This window comes from Hibiscus syriacus, unplaced genomic scaffold, assembly GCF_006381635.1.
Source record: "Hibiscus syriacus cultivar Baekdansim isolate YM2019G1 unplaced genomic scaffold, ASM638163v2 tig00110160_pilon, whole genome shotgun sequence".
NCBI classification, from domain to species: domain Eukaryota; kingdom Viridiplantae; phylum Streptophyta; class Magnoliopsida; order Malvales; family Malvaceae; genus Hibiscus; species Hibiscus syriacus.
In genome coordinates this window covers 3,934,822-3,959,058 of record NW_024062608.1, presented here as the reverse complement: position 1 = coordinate 3,959,058, position 24,237 = coordinate 3,934,822, and the positions used below count along the sequence as shown (strand labels likewise).

Here is a 24,237-nt window from a genome sequence, read left to right as displayed (position 1 = left end):
TGTTGGGGCTAAAGTGTTACAAATAAAATAAATAGAGATCAAAATGACCATTTTGATAAACATTGAGGACTATATTTGGTCTTATACCTAAACATAATGCCCAAACCTTACGTCTTTGCCACCGGACATATTGGCCTCGTCCCAACAGGATCGACCCACACGTGCTAACTGACATTGGAGTAAAACTACTATTGCAATCTCTGCATTCAGGAAGAGACAATGGTTTTATGTTGGAGTATAAATTTGAACTTATAAGATTTTAAGAAGTGAACTTGAATTTATAAAATTTTAAAAATGACGAAAATATATTTTTTAATAGAAAATACATAAGAAAAAAACTAAAACATATGATAATTTTTAATTTTTAGGAGAAGCAATGGTACCTATTCACTACGCCTAAGTCCATCCCTGCATGTTTTATATTTTGTGTTGTATTTTGGTCACCTTATTGAAAAATAAGTAAATTGGGTCATTCTACACGTCAAAAAGGATCAAATTGAATGGAATTCTTGGGTTGAATTGAGATGTGATGTACAACTCGTAGGAAACAAGTTAAATTTAATGTTTTTTTTCCAGAAAGGAAATCACTTTGATATATATATATATATATATATATATATATGAAGCATATTTGGTTAGTTTTTTTATAAGTCTTACATCATTTAAAGAAACTGTTTTTGTTTTAAAATGATAATATTAAAAGTATTTTATTAATTTATATTCATCTTTAATTATATTTCATAAAATAAACTATTATTTCTATTATTATATTGATCGAAATGAATAATAAATAAATAAATTTCAATAAAAAAGTTAAACTATTATCATTGTTTGCCTATTTAATTTTATCGATACTAATTAATTACAGCCCTCGTGAGGAGCTTGATCTATATTTCAGATCTTTGACGATCAGCTTTAGACTGAGTGGGGCAACCGTTCCTAATAACAGTGAGGTCGAAGGGTACAGCATCGAGCACCAACCATTGCTCCACCGTGAACAGCTGCTGCGTATATACAAGGGGTATGGATGCCGGTCACATACAGGAGCATTCATGCACCGTCCCCTACCCGAGAAAATATCCAAATTTCCGCGTTCGAAATAGTTATACCCTTCCCCGATTAACCCTCCCCATGCTTCTAGGCTACTAATATTTACGTATTGGCCGCCGGCGTCATAGAGTGTTAGGCTGGTGACGGAGTCTGTTCCGCCTTTGATGATGGTTCCGGTTCTTATGTAGATCGAGTAAATGAAATCTTCATCGTCCTGCATGAATTAAAAAAGAAAGGTTAGACGACGGAGATAATGGGGTGGCGGTGGTGAGGGTTGCTTACGGAGCGAGCAATGAAGGAGAAGGAGAGGAAGAGAGGAAAGGCACTATAAGCTGCTTTGTGGTCGCCATTGGATTAAAACTTCAAACTTTTGGAAGCTCTTATTTTGTGTATTAATATGCAATTTAGTGTATATAGTTATAATTTAAGAACAGTACTGAAAGTGATCCTAATAATCAGGACATGAATTTTCAATTTGTTAAATGTAATTTTTTTTACACTTGATTTAATTAAATCGAATATAAATTCATATGAATTTTCAGTTTTATATGAGGAGAAAAGGGGGAAATGTGTAATTGTATTCCACTAAATAATGAAAATTAAAATATGCATGTGTGATGTAGAGTGTCCCTAGCAATGGAATCGGTCTTCTTTTATTTGAAACGGTCAAAGGAAGATTCTCCAAAATCGAAGTTTAAAGGGAGCAAGGAAAAAATCATTTTTGTTGCAATTTGTTTTTTAAATTTATTTCTTATTTATAAATAATCAAATTATTATTAGAATAGATTTTGTTTCATCCATAATTTGAATGGAAAAATATTTATTAAATTAGGGGAATAGTATTATTGAAAAAATTAAATAAACAGGATCATAACAATATTTAGAGAAATAGGATGAATAGTACAAATAAGATGTAAAGTGTTGTTGACTATGTCGATGATTTTACTCCTCCCCTACCAAAAAAACAAAATTTTAAGACTATATTTGAAGGAAATGAAATTGTAGAGGTTAAAATGAGAATTTTTTTAAAAGAGAAAATAACTTCATTAACTAAAAATGCCTTATAATATACGATTTTAACCAATTTTTTTTAGATTTGCCAAAATGACCAACTAAATCGCAATGCGATCGATAATTCGCAACGCGATCTCCGGTATCGCAAATCAGTTTCTAGATTCGCAACGCGAACTTCGACTATCGCATTGCGAACTTGGACTATCGCAATGCAAACTTAGACTATCGCAATGCAAACTTGGACTATCGCAATGCGAATATGTAAATCGCAATGCGATAGTCGACTATCACAATGCGAACTTGGACTATCGCAATGCGAATATGTAAATCGCAATGCGATAGTCTACTATCGCAATGCGAACTTGGACTATCGCAATACGAACCTGGACTATCGCAATGCGAATATGTAAATCGCAATGCGATAGTCGACTATCGCATTGCGATAGTCCAGATTCGCATTGCGATAGTCCAAGTTCGCATTGCGATAGTCGACTATCGCATTGCGATTTACATACTCACATTGCGATAGTCCAAGTTTGCATTGCGATAGTCTAAGTTTGCATTGCGATAGTCCAAGTTCGCAATGCGATAGTCGAAGTTCGCGTTGCGAATCTGGAAACTGATTTGCGATACCGGAGATCGCGTTGCGAATTATCGATCACATTGCGATTTAGTTGGTCATTTTGGCAAATCCAAAAAAAGTTGGTTAAAATCGTATATTATAAGGTATTTTTGGTCACTGATGTTATTTTCTCTTTTTAAAATTGTGCCTTTAAGCTGAAACGATGAGTTTTTTCTAACTAATATTGGTGAATATAAGGCAGTTTTGTTTGAAAATTTCTCAATAATTTGATAATGAACACTCATATATCATTATAAACATTGTACTCCAACTCTAAACCTGAAAGGATAACGATAATCCTTCAACTTCTGAGGTAACTTAGTTTTTGTTGAAACGATGAGTTTAAATAACTAAAATTTTGATTTTTCAACTATAATTATGGTTTAAATTTTTAAAAGATCATAACTTTGTGTTTGAACGTCTAGTTGTGACAATTTTTTAATCCACATAATATTTCAAGATCTATGCATTGGCAAGGAACCTAACATATCTTGTCAGTATTTACATCCCAAAAAAAGTCGTTTTGTCCTTTAAATTTAAAATTTTAGTTATTTGACAACCACAACTTAAAAATTTGATTCTTTTGTATATAAATATATAGTTTTTTTTATAGGAATTTGATATGAATAATTTTCATGCATAAAAATCTAAAATTTACATTTTGATTTTTATAATTTTAATTTCTTTTGTTCGATTCCTATAATACAAAATAAAATTATAATCGAATTAAATTCATCTGATAATGGTCATTGACTCCGAAAATATTAAGGTCAGGTTGGAATGAATAGGCATTATGTTTTACACTAAGCTAAAATACAAGGGAAAAGAGGAAATAGAGTTAACTTTAGTTTTTCATTCTCTAAACATATTATACAAATCTGAGTGATAAACACTGAGATGACATTGTGAGGAACACCATGCTCGGAAGAGAAGTTTATCCCACAATTGCAAGTTAAAAAATCACTCAAGCTTGTCTATATTTTGTTTGAAAGGAGCTTTTGAATTCACGTTTGTAACTTCTTTTTCAAAAATTTAAACAATATGTTGTATTTAAAGGGCACTAATTTTGGGATAAAATTATCTTAAATTTCTCCACTTGAAACTGATTTCAATTTTATTTTAATTTTTAAGAGTAATTTTCTTAAATTATCTTTTCAAAGAAAATTTTAAAAGAAATAATTTTATGGATGTTCAGTCGTACTTAACCCAACAAGATTGATGACGACTTCATTCTATCAAAACATACATGATTTTTGCACCCGGGGTGCATAAAACAATTTTTAATTTTCTTTTGAATAGTATTTTCTTAATTTAAATGATGAAATATGGATAATTATATATTTTAATATTTTTATGAAATTGTTATATTCTAAAAAATGTATAAACCTTTCTAGAAAACATGCAATTTAAAAGAAAATTTTAATTGTATAAAAATAAAAATATATATATATATATAAGATAAAAATGACAAATTTGAAGTATAAGAATGCAATGTATATCCAAAAATATAGAAAACAAATTTAAAAGCGAAAAGGCTGAAAAAAGAAAAAGAGAGAGAAGGAATTTGTTGTTTTTACGAAACAGAAACATTCAATGTAAACGCAAAACCAACCACTTAACCACGAGGAAACAACCACATCCCATGCAAGCCCTAAATTACTCCTCACCCCTGCCCTTTTTCACCTTCGTCACCCCAACCCTTTCCTTCGCACCCCATCTCTCCCATGGAGGATGAGCGGGTCGACGCGTCTTCCGCCGGTACCCGGTTGCTGTCGTCGACACCCAACGCCGCCACCCCAACTACCATGAATTTACCTCCACCTCCGGGCCACCCCTTAGCCACCTACGTCGTCCAAGTCCCTAAAGACCAAATCTATCGCGTCCCACCGCCCGAGAACGATGGCATCGTTAATCGCTACCGCGAGGCGGCCAAGGCCAAAGGCAAGAAAAGAAAAGGGAATTTTTGCAATTTCTTTTTATTGTTCGTCGTTGTTTTGCTCCTCCTGGGTGTTATCGTATGCGGAACCCTAACGTCGATTTACTTCATCTTCACCCCTAAATCCCCCAGTTTCTCCGTCGCAAAGCTCCACGTTAAGCAACAGAAAAAGGGTAGTCCCCCGACGTATGACGTCACGCTGAAAGCCAAGAACCTTAATGAAAAGATGGGGATCCAATACGAATCAGATAAAGACGGCGCCAGCCTCGATTTCTGGATCAAAAACCTCGGATTCGGAGACTTCCCTGGCCTCAAACAAGAGGCCGGCGTTTCAAGCAACGTTAAGGTTAAAATTCGTGGTTTGAAATCGAAAACGGTCCCGCTCAGTGTTCAGAAGAGCATCAGCGACAAAAAGACGAAACGTCAAATCTCTCTGAAGCTGAAACTGGAATCTCCATTGGTGTTCAACGTTTGGATCTTGAAGCTTTGGAAGAGAAACTTGCATGTCAACTGTGATTTTAGGGTTAGCACCTTGGCAGAAGGAACCAGAATTTTGTCCCAAAAGTGTAAGACCGAAATGTCTTAAAGATTGATGGCATGCCCAAGGTATATTACTCTGTATGGGTTTAATGCATTGAGATTTGACAACCTTACTGTATTATAAATTGTAATTTAAATTCATACATATAATTTTATAATAAATATATATAACTCTTCTTCTTCTGACTTTGGTAAAATTTTGCATTTAGGTACGGGCAACAACCTCTTGAGATTGCTCCCTTCCAAAGCTTAACCTTTTTCTTACAGACATATATAGTTTCATGTGATTAAAGGATTTGCAATTCCAGCTTTTTATTAGGACAGAACGGTGTGACATCAAATCCGGCTAGGATATGCTTTATTATACCAGTGGTTTTTGTTTATAAAGGAGGTCGCAATCTGAGATATGCATAAATGATATATTTCAATTTACTTGTTTATGAAGGAGGTCGCAATCTGAGATATGCAAAAAGGATATATTTCAATTTACTCACAAATATGATCTAGATCTAATTCATACCTCGCTAATGTTACTACATCCAATTGTCCGTGTTACTTTTTGGGTAAACTACATCCAATGCTACTCTTGTTTGTGTTCTTTTCTTATTTTGATCATTGAATATTCAATTGTTATGTTTTGATCACATACGTTATCAATTTATTATAATTTGATTATTAGATTGATAACACTTTTTATCCGTTTTAACAACAGTTTAATGTGATGAGAAAAATTATTAAATAAAAATACACGTGTTTTCCACGCGGGTTAGAACTTTAAGCAGCATTTGACAGTCTCTAAATTACTCTCCAAGAACATTTTTTTGAATAATATTTACTTGAGAAGGGGAAGGGGAATTCTACTACTAATGGATATTGAACCCATAATATAGTGGAGAGGAGAGATATCAACTAAAAAATTTTAATCATTTGTTTTAAAGATTGTTGACTCCAATACGAGGATTTAAGTAAAAATTAAATGAATTTAGATTAACTAAAAGAACTAATGAGAAAAAAAGATCAAATTAACCTTTAGAGAAAATTCAAAAGGATAAATTTCTCTAGGGAAAACGATAGGACAATATCATTATCTGAGATTTAATCTCTGTGCGAAAAAAGAGAGAAAAAATATCCAGTATTCACAAAAATTTGAGTGAAAATCATAGGTATCAAAGAATGTAATCGTTTGATGATAGGAGGTTGACCCCAAATTGTCTTGGTAGGGACGAAAGTTTGATCGAGTTGAGTAAATTTTTTTTTGAGTTATTATAGTTGATGAGTCTTATTTTATAACTTAAATTTTATTTAAATTTTTTTCGAGTCGAGTTGAGTTTATAAAATCAGAGTCAAGTCAAGTTGTTCGACTTTATGTTTAAATTTAATTATAAATATTTATAATATTATGGTACTATTTGATATTAATTTAAACGATTTTCTATAACCATATATAATACATATATATTTTTTCATATGCGATATATATATATATATCATACAAAGTGGAGGGACACAACTCAAACTTGAAAATTAATCCACTAATTACTAAATTGTTTAGTTATATTTTATAACTCGACTTAAATTTTAATTTTTTAGTCGAGTTTAGGCCTGTAAACGAACAGAACGAACATGAACAAATGAATGAACACGAACATAAACGAACAAATTTTTTTTGTTCGTATTCATTCGTTAAGGAAAGTAGCTTGTTCGCGTCCATTCATGTTCATTTATTTAAATGATAAACGAACACAAACGAACGAATGTAAATGAACATAAACGAACACAAAAGAGCACAATAAATGAAAATAAACTAACGTAAATGAACAAATCAAACGAACATAAAAGAATTTATTTTACAACAACACCTCGAAGTCTTGAAAAAGATTTATTATGAGGCTTCGACCGAATCGTCTCCGGTGATTCAGTGAAGAGCGCTAGACAGCAGTGGACAAGGACCAAATAGCGTGAGTAACGAGCGATAAGATTGAAATTTGAAAATAGTTTTTTCCCCTAACAAATTAAATTTAGGATTACATTTTATTTAATTGTTTTTAGATTTTTTTGTTTGAATTTAAAATTAATTGATTTTTAATATATTAATGGGTATTAGATTAAAATTTAGTGGGCCTTAATATTTTAAATGGATCTAGAGAGATTGGCCTAAACATAAATGAACGAACATAAACGAATGAAAGTAAACGAACATAAATGAATGAACATTAACGAACATATTATCGAACATTCACGAATGTAAATGAACAAACGAGTCATATGTTCCTGTTCGTTCATTTACTTAAACGAATACAAAATATTGTTCATCTTTGTTCGTTTAATAAATAAACGAACATAAACGAACTTCCTGCCGAACGGTTCGTTGAACGTTCGGTTTATTTACAGGCCTAGTCAGGTTTACAAAATTATGAGTTGAATCAATTTGAGTCAATTTTTTTCGAGTCAAGTCACCCCTAAGTCTTGGGCCAGCATATGACCTTGAATTGGTCTTTGAGGCTTGTTTGATCTCAATTGGGCCCATTTAGGGCCTATATAGGAGTTCTTTTGAGAAAGTGAAGTTTGAGGGGGCTAAAGTGTTATTTTACCTTTATGGGAAAAAGAGGTTGATTTTATGAGGTCATTTGTCCAATCTTTTAGGAGACATATCCCAATATCCCATTTTTATTTTATTTTCACCCACTCCTTTCTCCCACCATAATTACTTCTCCTCTTCCAACATCCATTCTAGCTTTCCCAAGTACACATTTCGATAACACCATGGTAAGGAACTTCTATAAATTTCCATAGTCTATAGATGAAGTAGTATATTACTTATTTCGGAGGTTGAGTTTGGTGAGGGATTTTGAAGTGTTCTAGTCGCTAATGCGGGATTTGAGAAGATTTCATAGCATATTTATGATTTGATTCATCTTTAAAGTTTTCTTTGATCTTTAGAATTGAATTAGCTTATCTTTTACTTGCATTGAGTAGTAAGAAAACAATGAGTACCTTTCAAGACTATAACACAAGGGCATATTCGGGGAGTCTTGGTCAAAGAGCTTTCTTTGGTTGGTTTTGAACAAATGTAGTGTATCTCTAACACTTTGTAGTAGTGTAATTATCATGAAGATGATGTCTTGTGACAGAATATAACTTATAAGTAGGGGTGAGCAAAAGAACGGGAACCCTGTTTCGGAACCGGAACCGATTAAGAATTGTCGGTTCTGGAACCGCAACCGGTCCCAGCGGTTTCGGGTAGCAAAATAAGAACCCTGTTGACATCTGTTTCGGTTCCCAAAATTTTGGAATCGAAACTGGTTAGATACCCGACTAAAAGCGGTTCCAATACTGGTTTCGACATTTTCAAGTGAGTCTGCTTTTAGTACATCGAGTTAGGTGCTTGATCAGTTTCGAAGTAGTTTGGGTCCAAAAACTGTGGAAGTTTTAATATGTGCTCAAGATTGGTTGAGAGCATCTAACATATGTGTGGATATTGAGCAACTATTGGAGGATGTTGAGAAATATGAAGAAGGTAATACTTTTACTTTTTTTTATTCATTTATCAAATTATATGTATTTTATAATTTAGTGAATGTGTTTTTTTGTTTTCAGAATTGAGTGATAGTTGCGTGACACAAATTAATGATGTCATTGGTAAAAACTACTAAGGAATCTCATTCAAGGTAAATTACAATTCATATTGTCATTTATTATTTTCTTACATGTAAGTTTAATACATTTTTATTACAAATTGGGGCATATTGTAATAACTTATTTGTCTTTGTGCTAGGAGTCAGGAGAACATTAAGGGCATCACCGCATCAAAGTTTGAGAATGGAGCAAAAATTACGTTGGAATTGCAAATATTGTGTAATATCTTTTATTTGTAAATGTATTTGGTTTGGACTATATGCATTTTGTGACCTATACTTTTGAATTTGGATTAAACTTGTTGTAATTGATTTCTAACTTTACGTTTTCGTAATATGTACTTTGGTTAGTGTTTTTATTACTATTTAAATATGAAATGGTGGATAAATTTTGCATAGAAAAGAGTTCTACTTGTGATAAGTAGTAGCATTTTAATTTAATAAATTAATAGGTTATAAAAGGGCTAATTTTAACGAGAAGGCGGCATACCATCCCACTTAATGTGTAACAATTAACAGGTTAAATGAGAAAGTTGTCAAAATAACAAGGTACCCGGAACCGGTATCGGTACCTACAGGTTCCGGTTCCAGATCCAAATTTTTAAGAACTGGTTGAACAAGTTCCGGTTCCCAAAAAAAATAAGTGGTACCCGGTGTTGCTCATCCCTACTTATAAGTGTTTACATGATTTTGATTTGGATGCTTATTTGAATGTTCTCAGTGGTGTTTTGAAAATCCTATAGGACCCATAGGATTTTTTAGAAATATACTAGGTCTTAGTGGTGACCTGTAGACACTTTGCCAACGTTATTGCTCGTATCCTTATCTATATGGATTGTTATTAATCGTTCATCAATTTTCTATTTTCATAGATGTCCTTTATGTATTTCTAATAATGTTCTCAATTATATTATTAGCCGTTAATTAATAAAATACGTATATTTTTCAAAAGAAAATATTAAAATGATTGATTGAGTTGGTGTCACACCGAAACTAAATTAAAATTTTCTATAACACCATTTTTTTCATGGACTATAACACCATTATTTTAAAGGGTTACTATCATCATTATACGAATATTTTTCTATTCTTATATATAATTTTTAAAAATAAATAGGAATTACTATTTGAAAATCAACATGAGATCAACGATTTTTTTTATAAATTTTTCTTTTTACTTCATTAATAATAATTTTTAAAATATTTTTTATTAATATTTTTTATATAAAATATTTTGATCACTCACCTAGTAAGTATAAAAAAAATTGATGTGCTTTTATAATTTTAAAACAACATACCAATTTGTGGATAACCATTGCTTACATTAATTGTGTCAACTCAACTGTGTATGATAAAGGATTATTATTATTATTATTATTATTATTATTATTATTATGTTCAAAGTTAGTGAAAAATAAAAAAATCAAATAAAATAGGGTGTTTATAGAATTAATTAGCTTTTTAAAATTTAAATTTTTTTAATAGTTAGAGTGATTATATATTTATATAAAAATATTTATTTATAATCCTTCTTAATAATTGACAATGAATTATTCAAACTTAAGACCTCATAAAAAAATAACACCACTCTTTAACTACTTACATCACTCAATGAATTCAAATTTAAAATATATTAAGAAGCGTATATTTTATTAATAATATATCAAATAATACCCAATAGAGTAAAACTCTTTAAGAGGATAAATCTTCGTCATCATTAATTTTATTTAAAAATAGACTTATATATTGCTGATATTCGATAATAAATATATATAATTTTTGTAAAGAGAAGAAACAATAATCTTAAATTAAATTCAAAAATTAATATTAATTCAAACTAAAATAATGTATATTTCAACTTATTTATTATCATGTTGATTTTTTATGTTTTACACACTCGTCTCTTAGATTGGATTTGAATACACTGTTTACATTCGTGGAGGGTTTTTTTTTTCACGTCGCTTGACTTTGATTTACAGTTTGTTAATGGTCTTTCAATAACTTGATCATCTTTTGTGATTCATTTTTTTGATGCGGTCAGTTTTATTTATATATATATATTTTGTTTTCAATTTTTTATTTATTTTTTTATTTTTCCTTTTGTAGTTATTATGTGATCTTAAGTGACTAATTTATATGTTAATGGTTATAAAAAATATTTTATTTTAATTATATGTTTAATTTATATTTATAATTATAAACCTTCGTTTACATTACAAATATTTTCTCTTTTTAATAAAGTTTACCGCTTCTGTAACAAACTATACCTCAATATATTATAAATCAGTCAACATCAATATAAAACTAAAATATGATATATAAGGTAAAATACATGTTTTGTACCGCAATTATTATTTTGGTTCTATTTTGGTCATCTAATTATTTTTTTTTCAAAATCATATATATTCTTACGTTTTAGTTACATTTTGATCACCTGCCGTTAAAAAATAATAGTACTGTTGATATTATACTTTTTAAAAAAAAATCAATGATGAGTGTATTATTTTATAATGATATGTTAACATCATTTTTAATTTTTTAAAAATAAATGATTAAAATAAAATTAAAATATAACATTAAGTACAAATTAAAAAAAATACATGATAAAAACAGAACAAAAATGATAGATGAAATATTAAACATGTAATTCACCCGTGAAGTTACAAGTCTTTACCCTTTGTACCCAACTAGTTACAAAGATGTACAAAGCTTTCAACCCCGGAAGATAAAAATATGTTTACTCATTTCCTTCTTCTCTTATGTTAAGCAATAATTTATTACTTCAATCCCACCCCTTTTACAACTCTTGCCAGGGTGCACCATAAATATTTTCTCTTCTTTTACATTTTCGATTGAGTTTTTGCAGAAAATTCTTTCCATTCAACCAATCGTCGTAAAAAATCCATAACCTGTAAAAAAGAAAATACAAAATTATATATATTAAATTACAAATAAATTTGAAAATTGTGGAATGGCATCTAGTTGATGTTAGTTTGAAGCTAACCTCATGTGGCTCTTGTAAAGAATATGATGCATTGGTGTCCTTGGGAGACTTGGAGACGAGAATACCATAACCTTGTCCTCTATCTCTCAGTATCTAAATAAGAACCAAAACCAAAATTGTTTAGCCTCAAAGATCCACTTATCATGTATTCAAGTGGATTTAAATAATGTTCTGTTGTCGGAATAACAATCTTCATATAATGATGAAAGTATTAGACTGTTATTCATGATACTCTAATGACAATAATGACATTCGTTATTATTATAATCACGATAAATACAATACAACTGAAAATATGATACAATCACAATTTAAATCCATGCCACATATTTAATAATAAGAGCCAAAAGAAAGTGACGATGGGTTTGATTTTTACCTTGAATGCATCTTCGTCAGTGCGGTCATCTCCGATGTAAACCGGGAAAACATCGGTACAGTTAGCGAATCCTATAGCAAACACATTCATATTATTATTAGCACTTGTCGGTCATCACAGAACATCACGTCATGTTCTTTTTTGCCCCTACTATTACTAACTGTAACTGAAATAATAACGTGTTGGTGTAATATGAACGCGCAAACACGAAGTGCACACGTTCAAGGATCAAAGCACATGCAATAAAGAATAATTTTCAAACTTACCAAGAGATTCTAACAAAAACTCAAGGGCTTTCCCTTTGTCCCATTTGATTGTGGGACGGATTTCCAGAACCTTTCTGCCTTGTGTTAGCCGAAGCTTGGGGTAGTCTTTTAACACAGACTTAACCTGCTGTGCCAGTTCACTCCATTTCTGTAATTTTATACCCCAGCAAATCAGATGGTTGAAAACTGTGATAATATGATCTGATTATGTCTTATTTTTTTCACCTTTTCATCCACACAACGGAAGTGTACCGAGAGACAAAATTTGTTGTTCTCCACCTTAGCTCCTGCTGTTGATTTTGTAGTCTCCACCAGTTGTTTGTAAACCTGGAAAATTGCATGAGAAAATGTCAATTGCCTGAAGCTATTTACTTTGGTTTCCATTGTGTGTGACGAAGAAATTACCTCATCGATCATTGGAAGAAATTCACTAGCTGGTTGGAAAAGCAATTCAGTGTCCTGAAGAGTTAAAAAAAAACACAAGGATGAGAGTGAGGAAATTAACACAGATGATTTTGACCTGAGAAACATCAGATTACTCACTGTGTTAGATTTGGAAAGTTTGTCAGGGCCTTTAATGTCCATTCCATGGCTTCCAGCGTAATATAGCTCAGCCAACTTGACAAAGTTATACACCTTGCAGTTTTCAAAACAACAAAAGATTAACCAATTGTGTGAACATTAAATAAAGGATCAAATTTTAGGGCCTGAAAATGTACCTTGTCCCTGCATCTACCACTCACTATAGCTGTAGGGAAACATTTGGCTACCTTTCTCACCGTCTTTCTCATCTGGTGTACACAAAGCACGTGATATTAATGTCAAATTTATAGATGAGAAGTACCCAGAAATTTTATGCAAAGACTAGCCGTGGTGTCATGTGAACAAATAACTAACCTTCTTGGACATGAAAGCTCGATCTGGATCTGCAACAATCGGAGAAAGAGTGCCATCGTAATCTAGAAACATTACTATTTGTTTCCCTTTCGAAGCATCTATAATCTGCTCGAACATATCCAGCGCCGATGGATGGTGCAGCTAAACAATTTCATCAACCACAGAAAGTCAGAATCTTTATTGCCTTGGAAAAAAATGAAAACCCATTTTGGTTCAAGGCTTGAAACAGGTAAGAACTCACATTCAAGGAACCTTCATCATCGGCAATGAAAGGTGTAGACTTAATATGAGTTGGGGAAGAAGCTCTCATGGAATCGACCCATGCGCCAACCCTTGCTCCTGCACTGATTTCAAGGTTCTGAAGCAAATTCTTGCGTGAAATGGAGAGAAAACCGGGTGGTGCAGGCGGTTTTTGTGCTGATTTTGCATCAGTGACCACATTTTGACAAGCAGCCATGTTCTTTGGTCTTTCTTCAAGGAAACTCACTGCAACAGACAACGACAACCCATATTCAAACATTTTTAGTAAGATTCAATGCCCACAGTTTTTTTTTTATCTTGCTATCCTTGAATCAAAGAGAAAGGAAAAACTATAACTTACCCATTTTGGGAAATTAAGGTATTTAGAAGAACAACTCAAACAAGTGTTTGGATGTTAATGTTAATGTGAGAGTAAGGGGTTAAAAGCTGGAAACAGAGTACTCTGTTTCTTTCTCTTTTTGTTTTGTTGGAAATCAAAACCCAAATATTAAGGAATTGAAATCGAATCTATAGACTTGAAAAAGGAGAAAAGGAGAAAAGAAGAAGAAGAAGAAGATCCCAAGGATTGGTCGAAAACAAGAAAGAAAGAGAGATTGAAGGGAGCAATGGATGAGAGTGGAGAGAACATATGTGAGAGACACACAAGGAGTTGGAGCAGCTTTTATAGTAAAAACCAGACACAAACGGACGAAACGAAACTCTTCACAGAAATTTCTGAAAAGAAAAAGGAAGAAAGAAAATAAAAATGGTGTGGTGGGTCCAACTCCACAGCATAGACCAAAAATTTTGAGAGAGAAAAGTAAGCCAAGTCCAATCTAGTCAAAAAATTTTAAATTATTTTAATTGATGAATTTTATTTTATAAATTAAAATTAATTTAAATTTTTTTAATCGAGTAATTTTTTAATTTTTCCTTTAAATTTAAATATAAACATTTATAATATTATAATATTATTTTATTTTATTTAAATAATTTTTTATAATCATATATAATACATATATTATTTTTTTTCATATATGATATACTTATAGAGTTAGAACTTAACTCAAACTTTAAAGTCAAGCAATTAATTATTAAAAATTTTAAATTTATAAAATTATAAATCAAAATTAATTTTAGTAAAATTTTATCGAGTAAAAAAATTTGATTTTTTTGAGTTCGGGTCTAATTTTACTCATCCTATAGAGAAGTGGTGGTTTCAAGCTGATTTTCATAGGCTGCTGGCAGGATGCCACGTGGACAACATTCTTCATGATAGCTCGCGTCATGTGGGTTTCTGCCACGTGTTGTAACAAGCCACTTGTTATACCCACGGGATTATGGGAGCTGTATTTCCTTAATTTGGGTGGATCGCTGCACCACCAACTTGTCTTGAGAATAATTAGCCATACACCCTCAAATTATTACTCATTTTCTACATTAGTCTTTTAATTTCAAATTACTTTAACTTAGTTTTTAAATTATTGTTATTGAATTAACCATGTTTTTTATTCGAATCATCACTTTGAGCGTTAAATGTTGATTTAAATCTTTCATATAGCAAAAAAGTACAATTTATATATTTTAAAAAATGTTTTGCATTAATTTTAGACTAATATTTAACGTTAAGATACATTAAATTGATAAAGAATTTAATTAATATAATTATTAATTTATTAACTCAAATAAAGTAACGTAAAAGTTTAGTACGTGATAAATCTCTCAACTCAATTTGCTCTATTTATAATTTTTGAATTTGAACTCATAATTTTATTTTAAAAAAGTTTATATCTCATCTTAATAGACCAAAACAGAACAAAAGTAATAGTTTAAATACTAAATATATAATTTAATCTAATTAAAATTATTTGGTATGGGCACGAATCAAGTGACATTGGTGGTAAAAGAATTGTTGTTATTCTTTGAGGTTCAGGGTTCTAGCACCAGAAATATTAGGAGTGTGAGGGTTCATTGTTGAAATAGTTGAAATTATTTTTAAACAGATATTATATTGTACTTCCATAATATAAATAAAAAATAATTATTTGGTATGACAATTTATTTTAGTAATTAAAATATTATACGACGATGGGTAACAACAAATAGTGAATGCTGCGAGTGGGTTGGTGGATAAAAGTTTACGGTAAGTAGTAGAAAGGGTTACAATTTGATACAATATTGTTAAAATAATCTTACAGTCATTAGTTATATGACATGATATCAATCGGTATTTAAAATTCTTATATATTTTTAATAGTTTAGACATGTACACACGTAAAATTTTATTCTATAAAAGTAAATTTAAAAAATTTTAGGAGACGAAAACATAAAATACACAAAAACTTTAAAATGTAAAAGAATTTGAAAATTTTAGGGGACAACTACCCCATATGCTTCATTTAGTATATTTTTGATTTCGGATGATTACAAAGTAATATTTATTCAGAATAATCTTAACAAATTAATAATGTACAAACGTCATACAAATGCATCTACTTAACTTAAAAATTCTAAGAAAAACAACATTTACTTTTATCATTGAAACTACTTGATAGGTTAATCCTTTTATATATTAAACTGTATTATTAATTTACAATGAATTAAAAATAAAAAAATCACACATGGCATGCACCCATTGGCAGTGTAAACATAGAAGTAAATAACTTAAAAATTCTAAATGCCCCTTGTATACAATCGCAAAACTAACAACAAAGCCAAAACCCTGTTCTGCGAAACCGGCAGCGAACGCTGAAATATAAAGATTTCTCTGCTGATAATTTCTGGGACACGACATTTATTCAACTAATTTTCTATAAAACATATTTGAAAATTGTTATTTTAAACTACCCTCATTTCTAGGCCTATTACTTTGGCATCTTTAGTCTCACCCCTAAACCTCATTTATTGATCACCTGATTGTTATTTGCGCTCTGATTTGTGATTAAAATGTTGAGTTTCTTTTTTTTTGGGTACTCAATTATACTCTCAATTTAATTATGAAAAATCAATGTCTGTTAACTGTCATTTAACATTATTAAAAATGTTAAATGACAGTTATCAGACATTGATTGTTCTAAATTAATAAATTTCTCTTAATTTTATAAATTCAAATTATAAACTCACTTTCTTTACGCCAAAATACATCAATAAACCTTCCGCATCTTTCAATGGAAGGAGCGAGAAAGTTTGAAATCAAATCTCATTTAAATAATTAAATAAACTTTTTGTTTTCATTTAAACGCTACCTTATTACATTTAAATAAATAAATAAATAAATAAACTTTCTTAATTTTTTCCTTCTGCAAATTATTATAATTGAACTGATATGGCATCTCATTTAACTTAGAGTTTATATATATGTTTCTTATATTCATATTAAAGTTCATGTTCGTGATTCATTGTTATCCCTTCAAACATTGTCATTTTTAATGACCATGAAAATTATTATGTATACAGCTAACAGTATAATAGATAAAATTTTGAATGAAGAAATTATTTTGCTTTTCATAAAATGTATAACAATCGGTTTAATATATAAACTAAAACGTAATCCAGAACATGTTACGTGACACTTTTAGCTTTTAATTATAAAAAGTGTTGGTTCAAACCAGTTAATTAATGACAACTTGTTGTGTTAATAATCAAGTATATGGAACACAGTCATTTCTGCTTCGATGTAACAGAAATAAAATTGAACTTATAAATTGTTCTTAACCATTAAAAAGAATGTAATTATCCTTAGAAATTTATTTAAATACTTTTCTAAAATAAAATATTTAAACTGCATAGGGACAGGGAACAGAAAACAGTGGTCGGACATGTCGGGGTTCATTTGAATTCTTTTGTAGTTTCTTCTGACAGTTTTGTGAGGTTGGTTAGCAACACTCAACCAATATTACTTGCATGCCAAGTTTACGTATAACAAAAACAAACACCATTTGAATGGACTTGGGTTCCTAAAGTCAAATAAAGATAATAAACAATTACACAGCCATGCATCAATGATGTAACAATTACGCACAGCCATGCATCAATGATGTATTTAGGTGGAAAGGAAAGGAACTTATTTTTTTTAATTCAACGAAACATCACAATTAATATATTATATTATTTTAAAAAATGGGAATATATTCTCCAACTAAACCCGAAAATAAGGTTTGAATCTTTAACACGTATATGCTGTGTTGAACATTAAAGATCCTCATGATATTTGTCTGCTTCAGAAATTTTCACATGCGCACCCTCATTCTATATTTCATTTTACACAACTTTCGGTCATGCACATATGCTTTATTGGTATTATAAAAGTGGGATACTTTTGGGGATGCAAAATGCCTTCGTTTTTCTTTTCTAATATTATAATTAAATTATGTTTAATTTTCAAATAAAAACAACTGTATTTTTAAAGATAAAAGTTTATCGATCTAAGAATTAAAATTTGAAATAAGAAATTGGGAATAAATATTATTTGATTAATAACTTCTTTTTTCATAGAAGTCCGTTAGTTTTATTAAGAGATAAAGTATTTAAAATCAAAGTGAAGGGTTACGACTATAATCATATACTAAACAAGTAATTATGAAAATTTCCTATGATAATAAACACTAAAATTAATCATTTGAAATCGCCAATGGGGTTGGTTCAAGTAGTAAGCATCTTAATATCGCTTAAGCAAGGTCTCGGGTTCGAGTCATTGTGTATGTAGAAAATCTCCGTTGATAGGCTCATCCACCAAAGCCAGGTGTATGACCCATGTCGGTCCATATTAGTCAAGGCAAACCCTTGGAACTGGAGGGCGACAAGAAAAAAATTAATCACTTGAAATCATAACAGGATTATATAAGAAAAAAGTAAAAAAAAATCTAACAAAAAAACTCGAACGAAAGATAGATGCGAACATATTTAACTTCATCGGTAAACAAACTACAAAATAGGATAAAAATTAAGATCCAAATTCACTCAGATTGTTGACATCAAGAAAAATCAACATGATAAAAAATAAGTGTCATCTTTATCAGGCAATGCGACATCAAATCTAACAATAAAAAAATGATAAATGAAAAGATCAACCAAATGATCAATAAAGAATAATGAAAATGTATCACAAGATAAATGAAAACGTATCATAAAGACATGCTTATTAATAAATAAAAAAATAAAGATACGAATGATATAAGAAAATAAAGAAAAAAATAACAAATATAGAGGATCTACTATGAACTGTTGCGGAAGATGGCTATCAGATAGAGCAAAATCGCAACTGATAATTTGATAAAATAAAAATGAAAATAAAGAAGACACAAATTTTACGTGGAAAACCCCTAAATAATATAAGGTATAAATCGCATGCAACGGTAGAAGAATTTCACTATGAGAAAATAGGAATTACAACTTCTCTCGATCTACCAAGGAGAAAACAATGATAATTCTCTCTTGATAAAGAAAAGGAGAAAACAGCTCTTAAGATTTGATTTGGGATGATTTTGAAGTAGAATGATTTGGGATGATTTTGAAGCTAAATGAATTAGGGTATTTATAGTTTAAGCTTAAGGACTAATTTGTAAATATCCTAAATTACAATGACTAAATTATGCTTATACCATTTAGCAAATTTCAACAATTGTGTGCTCATTTTGACCATTTCACCGAATTGTGCATTAATACACCGTTTTCGGTGCTGACTTTTAACAATCTCCCACTTGAAGATTTGATTGGAACAATCATATCTTCACACCATTCTTTCTACCTTGTATCATCATGTTGCTTATGTTTCTGACAGACCACAAGAGGATCGACACCAAGTAAATTTATCAGCATTTACTCCCTTTGCCATGCAATCTGCAATGTTGTCTTTGGTATGGATCTTCTGAATATATATCATCTCTTCTTCCACCTTTTCACGAATGAAATGGTACTGAACTCGTATGTGCTTTGTCCTTGAATGAAATGTTGGATTTCTTGCTAGATGCAAGGCGCTTTGACTGTCACAAAACATAGATACATACTCTTGATTGTGCCCAAGCTCTTCCAATAGCATCTTCAACCAAATTGTTTCTTTACTGCCCTTTGTAGCTGCTACATATTCTGCTTCTGTTATTGACGTAGCCACAACTGACTGTAATTTTGAAACCCAGCTTACAGCTCCACCGGTAATTTTGAACACATATCATGTGGTAGATTTGCTTTTATCCAAATCCCCTGCATAGTCAGAATCTACATACCCATTGATTAGTAAGTTTGATCCTCCGTAACATAATGCAACATTTGAGGTCCCTTTGATGTATCTAAGGATCCTCTTCACTGTATTCCAATTCTCTTTGCCTGGATTCGCCATGTACCGACTAACCACTCCCACTGCTTGTGCAATGTCTGGTCTTGTGCATATCATAGCGAACATTAAACTTCCCACTACCGATGCATACGACACTTGAGACATCTCCATCCTCTCTTTTTCACTGCTAGGACTCATACTGGAGGATAATTTGAAGTTAATAGAAAGAGGGGTAGAAATTGGCTTACAATCTTGCATGTTGAATCGTGTCAAGATATTCTTCAAGTAATTCTTTTGTGAAAGCCAAATCTTCCTATTATTTCTGTCTCAATGAATTTGCATCCCTAGAATTTTGTTTGTTGATTCTAAGTCCTTCATTTCAAATTCCCTAGCCAGTTGTGCCTTCAATTATTTAATATGATCTTTGTTGGGTCCTGCAACCAACATGTCATCCACATACAACAACAATATAAAAAAATCGTTATCACCAAACCTCTTGAAGCACAAGGGTCTACATTAAGTCTGTTGTATCCAAGGTACATGATGAAGGAATCAAATATCTTACACCAAAACCTCGGAGCCTTCTTTAGATCGTACAGAGATTTGTTCAACCTACAAACCAAGTTCTTCTTTTCTTCTTCTTCTTCAAAACCTTCAGGCTGGAGCATGAAAATCTCTTTTTCAATATTTTCACGAAGAAAAATTGTTTTAATATCCTTGCTGATGATCACTTTGCGGGTAGTAGGATCCCACAAGAGATACCCCAAGAATTTGCATTTCCTATATATTTTTTTATCCCATATCTCCTTAGCTGTATTCTTTTCCTCAATACTTCATCTTCAATTTCCACAATGAGAAATTTTTCCCATTGATTTTTTCAATATCAAATTTCATTGCCATAGCTTCTATTACGGATAGCTCCCACTATTTCACTATCGTGAATAGTTCTCTGGAACCTTCAAAAAATGGGTAATACCTTCTTAATTTCTTATGTTGGAGGATCCACATTTTGGTGGCAACCACAAAGACAATAAGTAGATATTACACACTCTAATCTGGCTCGGATGCCAATTGTTGCGGAAGACGACTATCAGATAGAGCAAAATCGCAACTGATAATTTGAGAAAATAAAAATGAAAATAAAAAAGACACAAATTTTACATAGAAAACCCCTAAATAATATATGGTAAAAACCACTGGAAACGGTAGAATAATTTCACTATGAGAAAATAGGAATTACAACTTCTCTCGATCTACCAAGGAGAAAACAATGATAATTCTCTCTTGATAAAAAAGGAGAAAACAACTCTCAAGAAACTCTCTAAATTCTCTAGTATTGGGAGAAAGCTAGAATGATTTGGGATGATTTTGAAGCTAAATGAACTAGGGTATTTATAGTTTAAGCTTAAGGACTAATTTGTAAATACCCTAAATTACAATGACTAAATTATACTTATACCATTTAGCAAATTTCAACAGTTGTGTGCTCCTTTTGACCATTGCACCGAATTGTGCATTAATGCACCGTTTTCGGTGCTGACTTTTAACATGAACACCATAATCGATCCCGCTCTGCAATCAATCAAGCATCACTCGTCAAAGATGAAAAAGAGATACGAGTGGACGGCTCTTATTTGATCAATAAGTTTTATATCAACTAATGTAACAATCAAACATTATTTTTTATTTTTTTTAAGTTTGAAAAGGAAACGAGAAGAAAAACTTAGCGAAAAAGGTGAAATAAATAATTTCTTAATATGCTCGAAAGAGCGAATACCATATTCATTGTCTAATTATTTGCTTTTCACTCCATTTTTGCAATTATTATTATTATTTTGGCAGAAATTAACTAGTTTTATTAATAATAAAAAATATCTAAAATTACAACGAAGATTTACAAGCATAACTATAAACCTAAAATATAATTATGACATTTTCCTATTACCATTGAGATAAAAACTAGCTACCTAGATCACATAAGGACCAAAGAAGGAAAATGTTAAAAACCCTAACCAAAAAGCTCGAACAAAATAAAGATATGAACAAATCTAACTGCATCAGTAAATGAACCAAAAAAGACGATAGAGATACTGAAAGATCATCGACAAATTGCAAATCAGAGTCGAGCGACGTGAGAAAACTATCCATTAACGCAAAACGCGTATCCAAATCAATCTGAGGGTTTAAAGCATGGAAGATAATCATGATAACAAATAAGCGTCATCTTAATTAGTCATGGCACTGTCAAATCCAACATTAAGAAAAAAGATAAACGAAAACAACGACAAAATATTGTAAGCTACCAAAAGGCAGATATAAATGTGCCATAAAGGCAGATAACATGTCACGAAGACATAATTATTTTTATTAAAAAATTAAAAAAATAAACCGGTGGGCGACAACCAGCATTAAAACCGGTGCCTCCGCCAATTAAAAAAAATTAAAGAACAAAAAGTTGACTGATCAATAAAAGTGATACAAGTTGTTAGAAAAAAAGAGGAGGAGGAAGAAAGTAGCTAAGGTTTTATATTATTTTTTATTTTTTTGCAATTATTATTAAGGATAAGTAGTCATTTCATCTTCCTGGCAGTTTCATATTGCTAATATATATGAAAAAGAATCAAATTCCATTTTATGAGTCCTTCCAGATATTTGGATTTATTTGGATTACGTATTTATTCTAAGCGTATTGGTCAATACGTAAGTGACGCGAAGTATCATCCCAATTATTACAATTTATTCTTATATAAAAAACCAATTTTTTCTTTTTGAAAGTAACCAAGACATATACATTTATGGAAAGTGACAACAACAAACGTTTTGTTAAAAACAGACTGAAACAATACAATCGTGACTATCATAAATAAAATATAACAATGATCGACTCGAGGAGAATGCCACTTTGCGAAGAAAGGTTTGTGACTTAGAGGATGCTATGTGCAGTTGTCAATGATCGCCTCGAGGAGAATGCCACTTTGCGAAGAAAGGTTTGTGACTTAGAAAATGCTCTGCGCAATTGTCAAGTGCATATAACTGATCTTGAATGCACTAACCGAAGCACCAAATAACAATAGCAGAACATGAAGATTACTATGAGGACTGGAAAACAAATGTGAATCGGGTGATAATCGAAACCATGAATCAGTTAAGTGGCATTGCAAGGAAGCTAGGGGAGATGGATATCCAAGCAAAAGTCATCCAGAGCTACACAAATCCCGCGTCAGATTTAGGAAGAAGGGTCTCGTGGCTTTTCAACGAGATAATGGAGTTGAATACTAGAGCTAGGCATTTTCTATAATGGATTCATCTTGTAATGATGATGCTTTTGTCCTTACACGAAAGTTGTTCTCAGACTGATCACATTTTATATATCATTGCCTTCCGACATGCATTTGCATTTTATTTACATTTCAAGTTTTATTTACTTTCTACATTTTATTTGTACTTTTATATTTTTCTGTGTTTGGCATTTCATTTTTATATTCATCATCAAACCACCGAAATTAATAAGGAAGGATACATTACAAAATACTTGAAACTTCTAAACACCATACAATACCAGGAAAAAGGTAATGGATGAGAAAATAACACAAATTGAGAGAACCCAGCTAGAAATACAAGAGAATATAAGAAAAGCTCAAGAAGAGATACATGAACAAATTCTGAAATCCCATAATGATATGATAGAGAAACTAGCAAGCATGTTACAAGGAAGAAATATAGATCGAGAATAGACTCTACCTGTCGGTTCTACTGCCGAAGAACCTTTGTACCCCCCGGGTTTCGTACCACTAGAGGATCGTGGAAAGGCTCTAACCATTGGTATTACCATTGAAGAACCCCTATACCCTCCAGGCTTTACACCACCTCATGTTAGAGCACAACAAGGAGTAGCTTCTTAGCCATGAAGAGTGCACATAAACTTACTTGACAACTCCGTAAACCCACAACAAGCTGAAGATGTACCAGATTTTGAAAATGATCGCAAAAAAGAGCCGAACAAATACTTAGAAGAAAAGTGAAAATAACTAGAAGCTGAAATTAGGGTTATGAAGGAGGACACTAGTATGCATGGGATCGATTCCAAGGAACTGAATTTGGTTCATGATTTGGTGTTACCTCCTAGGTTTAAAATTCTAGATTTTGAAAAATTCGATGGCATGAGATGCCCTTCTGCCCATATCACTATGTTATGCAAAAAAATGGTTGGCTATGTAGGGGATGATCAACTATTGATTCATTGCTTCCAAGAGAGATTAGCATGTTCAACCATTCGATGATACAATCAGTTGAGCAGGGCTCATATCAAGTCATAGAAGGATTTGGCCAAAGCTTTTCCAGAACAATATAAGCACGTGAAGGATGTGAGGCCTAATCAAATCATAC

At 31.4% G+C, this 24,237-nt stretch overlaps 2 protein-coding genes and 1 pseudogene across 5 annotated transcripts in view; 1 reads left to right on the top strand and 2 right to left on the bottom strand.

Annotated features, from left to right (window-relative positions):
- Positions 1-23,507, bottom strand: part of LOC120216415 (probable trehalose-phosphate phosphatase I) — a 31,425-nt gene extending 7,918 nt beyond the window's left edge. Inside the window, exons 1-13 of one of the 4 annotated variants that reach the window (XM_039213847.1) lie at positions 23,503-23,507; positions 20,357-20,362; positions 13,582-13,698; positions 13,341-13,481; positions 13,163-13,234; positions 12,987-13,079; positions 12,849-12,902; positions 12,669-12,770; positions 12,444-12,591; positions 12,178-12,248; positions 11,802-11,894; positions 11,626-11,706; positions 595-622 (exon numbers count right to left, since the gene is read on the bottom strand). In XM_039213847.1, the coding sequence (XP_039069778.1) occupies positions 11,638-11,706; positions 11,802-11,894; positions 12,178-12,248; positions 12,444-12,591; positions 12,669-12,770; positions 12,849-12,902; positions 12,987-13,079; positions 13,163-13,234; positions 13,341-13,481; positions 13,582-13,650 (912 nt within the window). In that variant the 5' untranslated portion in view covers positions 13,651-13,698; positions 20,357-20,362; positions 23,503-23,507 and the 3' untranslated portion in view covers positions 595-622; positions 11,626-11,637. Of the gene's footprint in view, positions 1-594; positions 623-7,696; positions 7,710-11,617; positions 11,707-11,801; positions 11,895-12,177; positions 12,249-12,443; positions 12,592-12,668; positions 12,771-12,848; positions 12,903-12,986; positions 13,080-13,162; positions 13,235-13,340; positions 13,482-13,581; positions 13,827-13,941; positions 14,143-20,356; positions 20,363-23,502 lie in introns of those variants that run through there. The other 3 variants (XM_039213844.1, XM_039213846.1, XM_039213845.1) reach the window with 3 other exon arrangements.
- LOC120216540 lies at positions 888-4,403 on the bottom strand (annotated as a pseudogene).
- On the top strand, positions 4,411-5,208 carry LOC120216539 (NDR1/HIN1-like protein 13). Its single transcript, XM_039213924.1, has one exon. The coding sequence runs from the start codon at positions 4,411-4,413 to the stop codon at positions 5,206-5,208; it is 798 nt and encodes a 265-aa protein (XP_039069855.1).
- Positions 23,508-24,237: the final 730 nt, after the last annotated feature.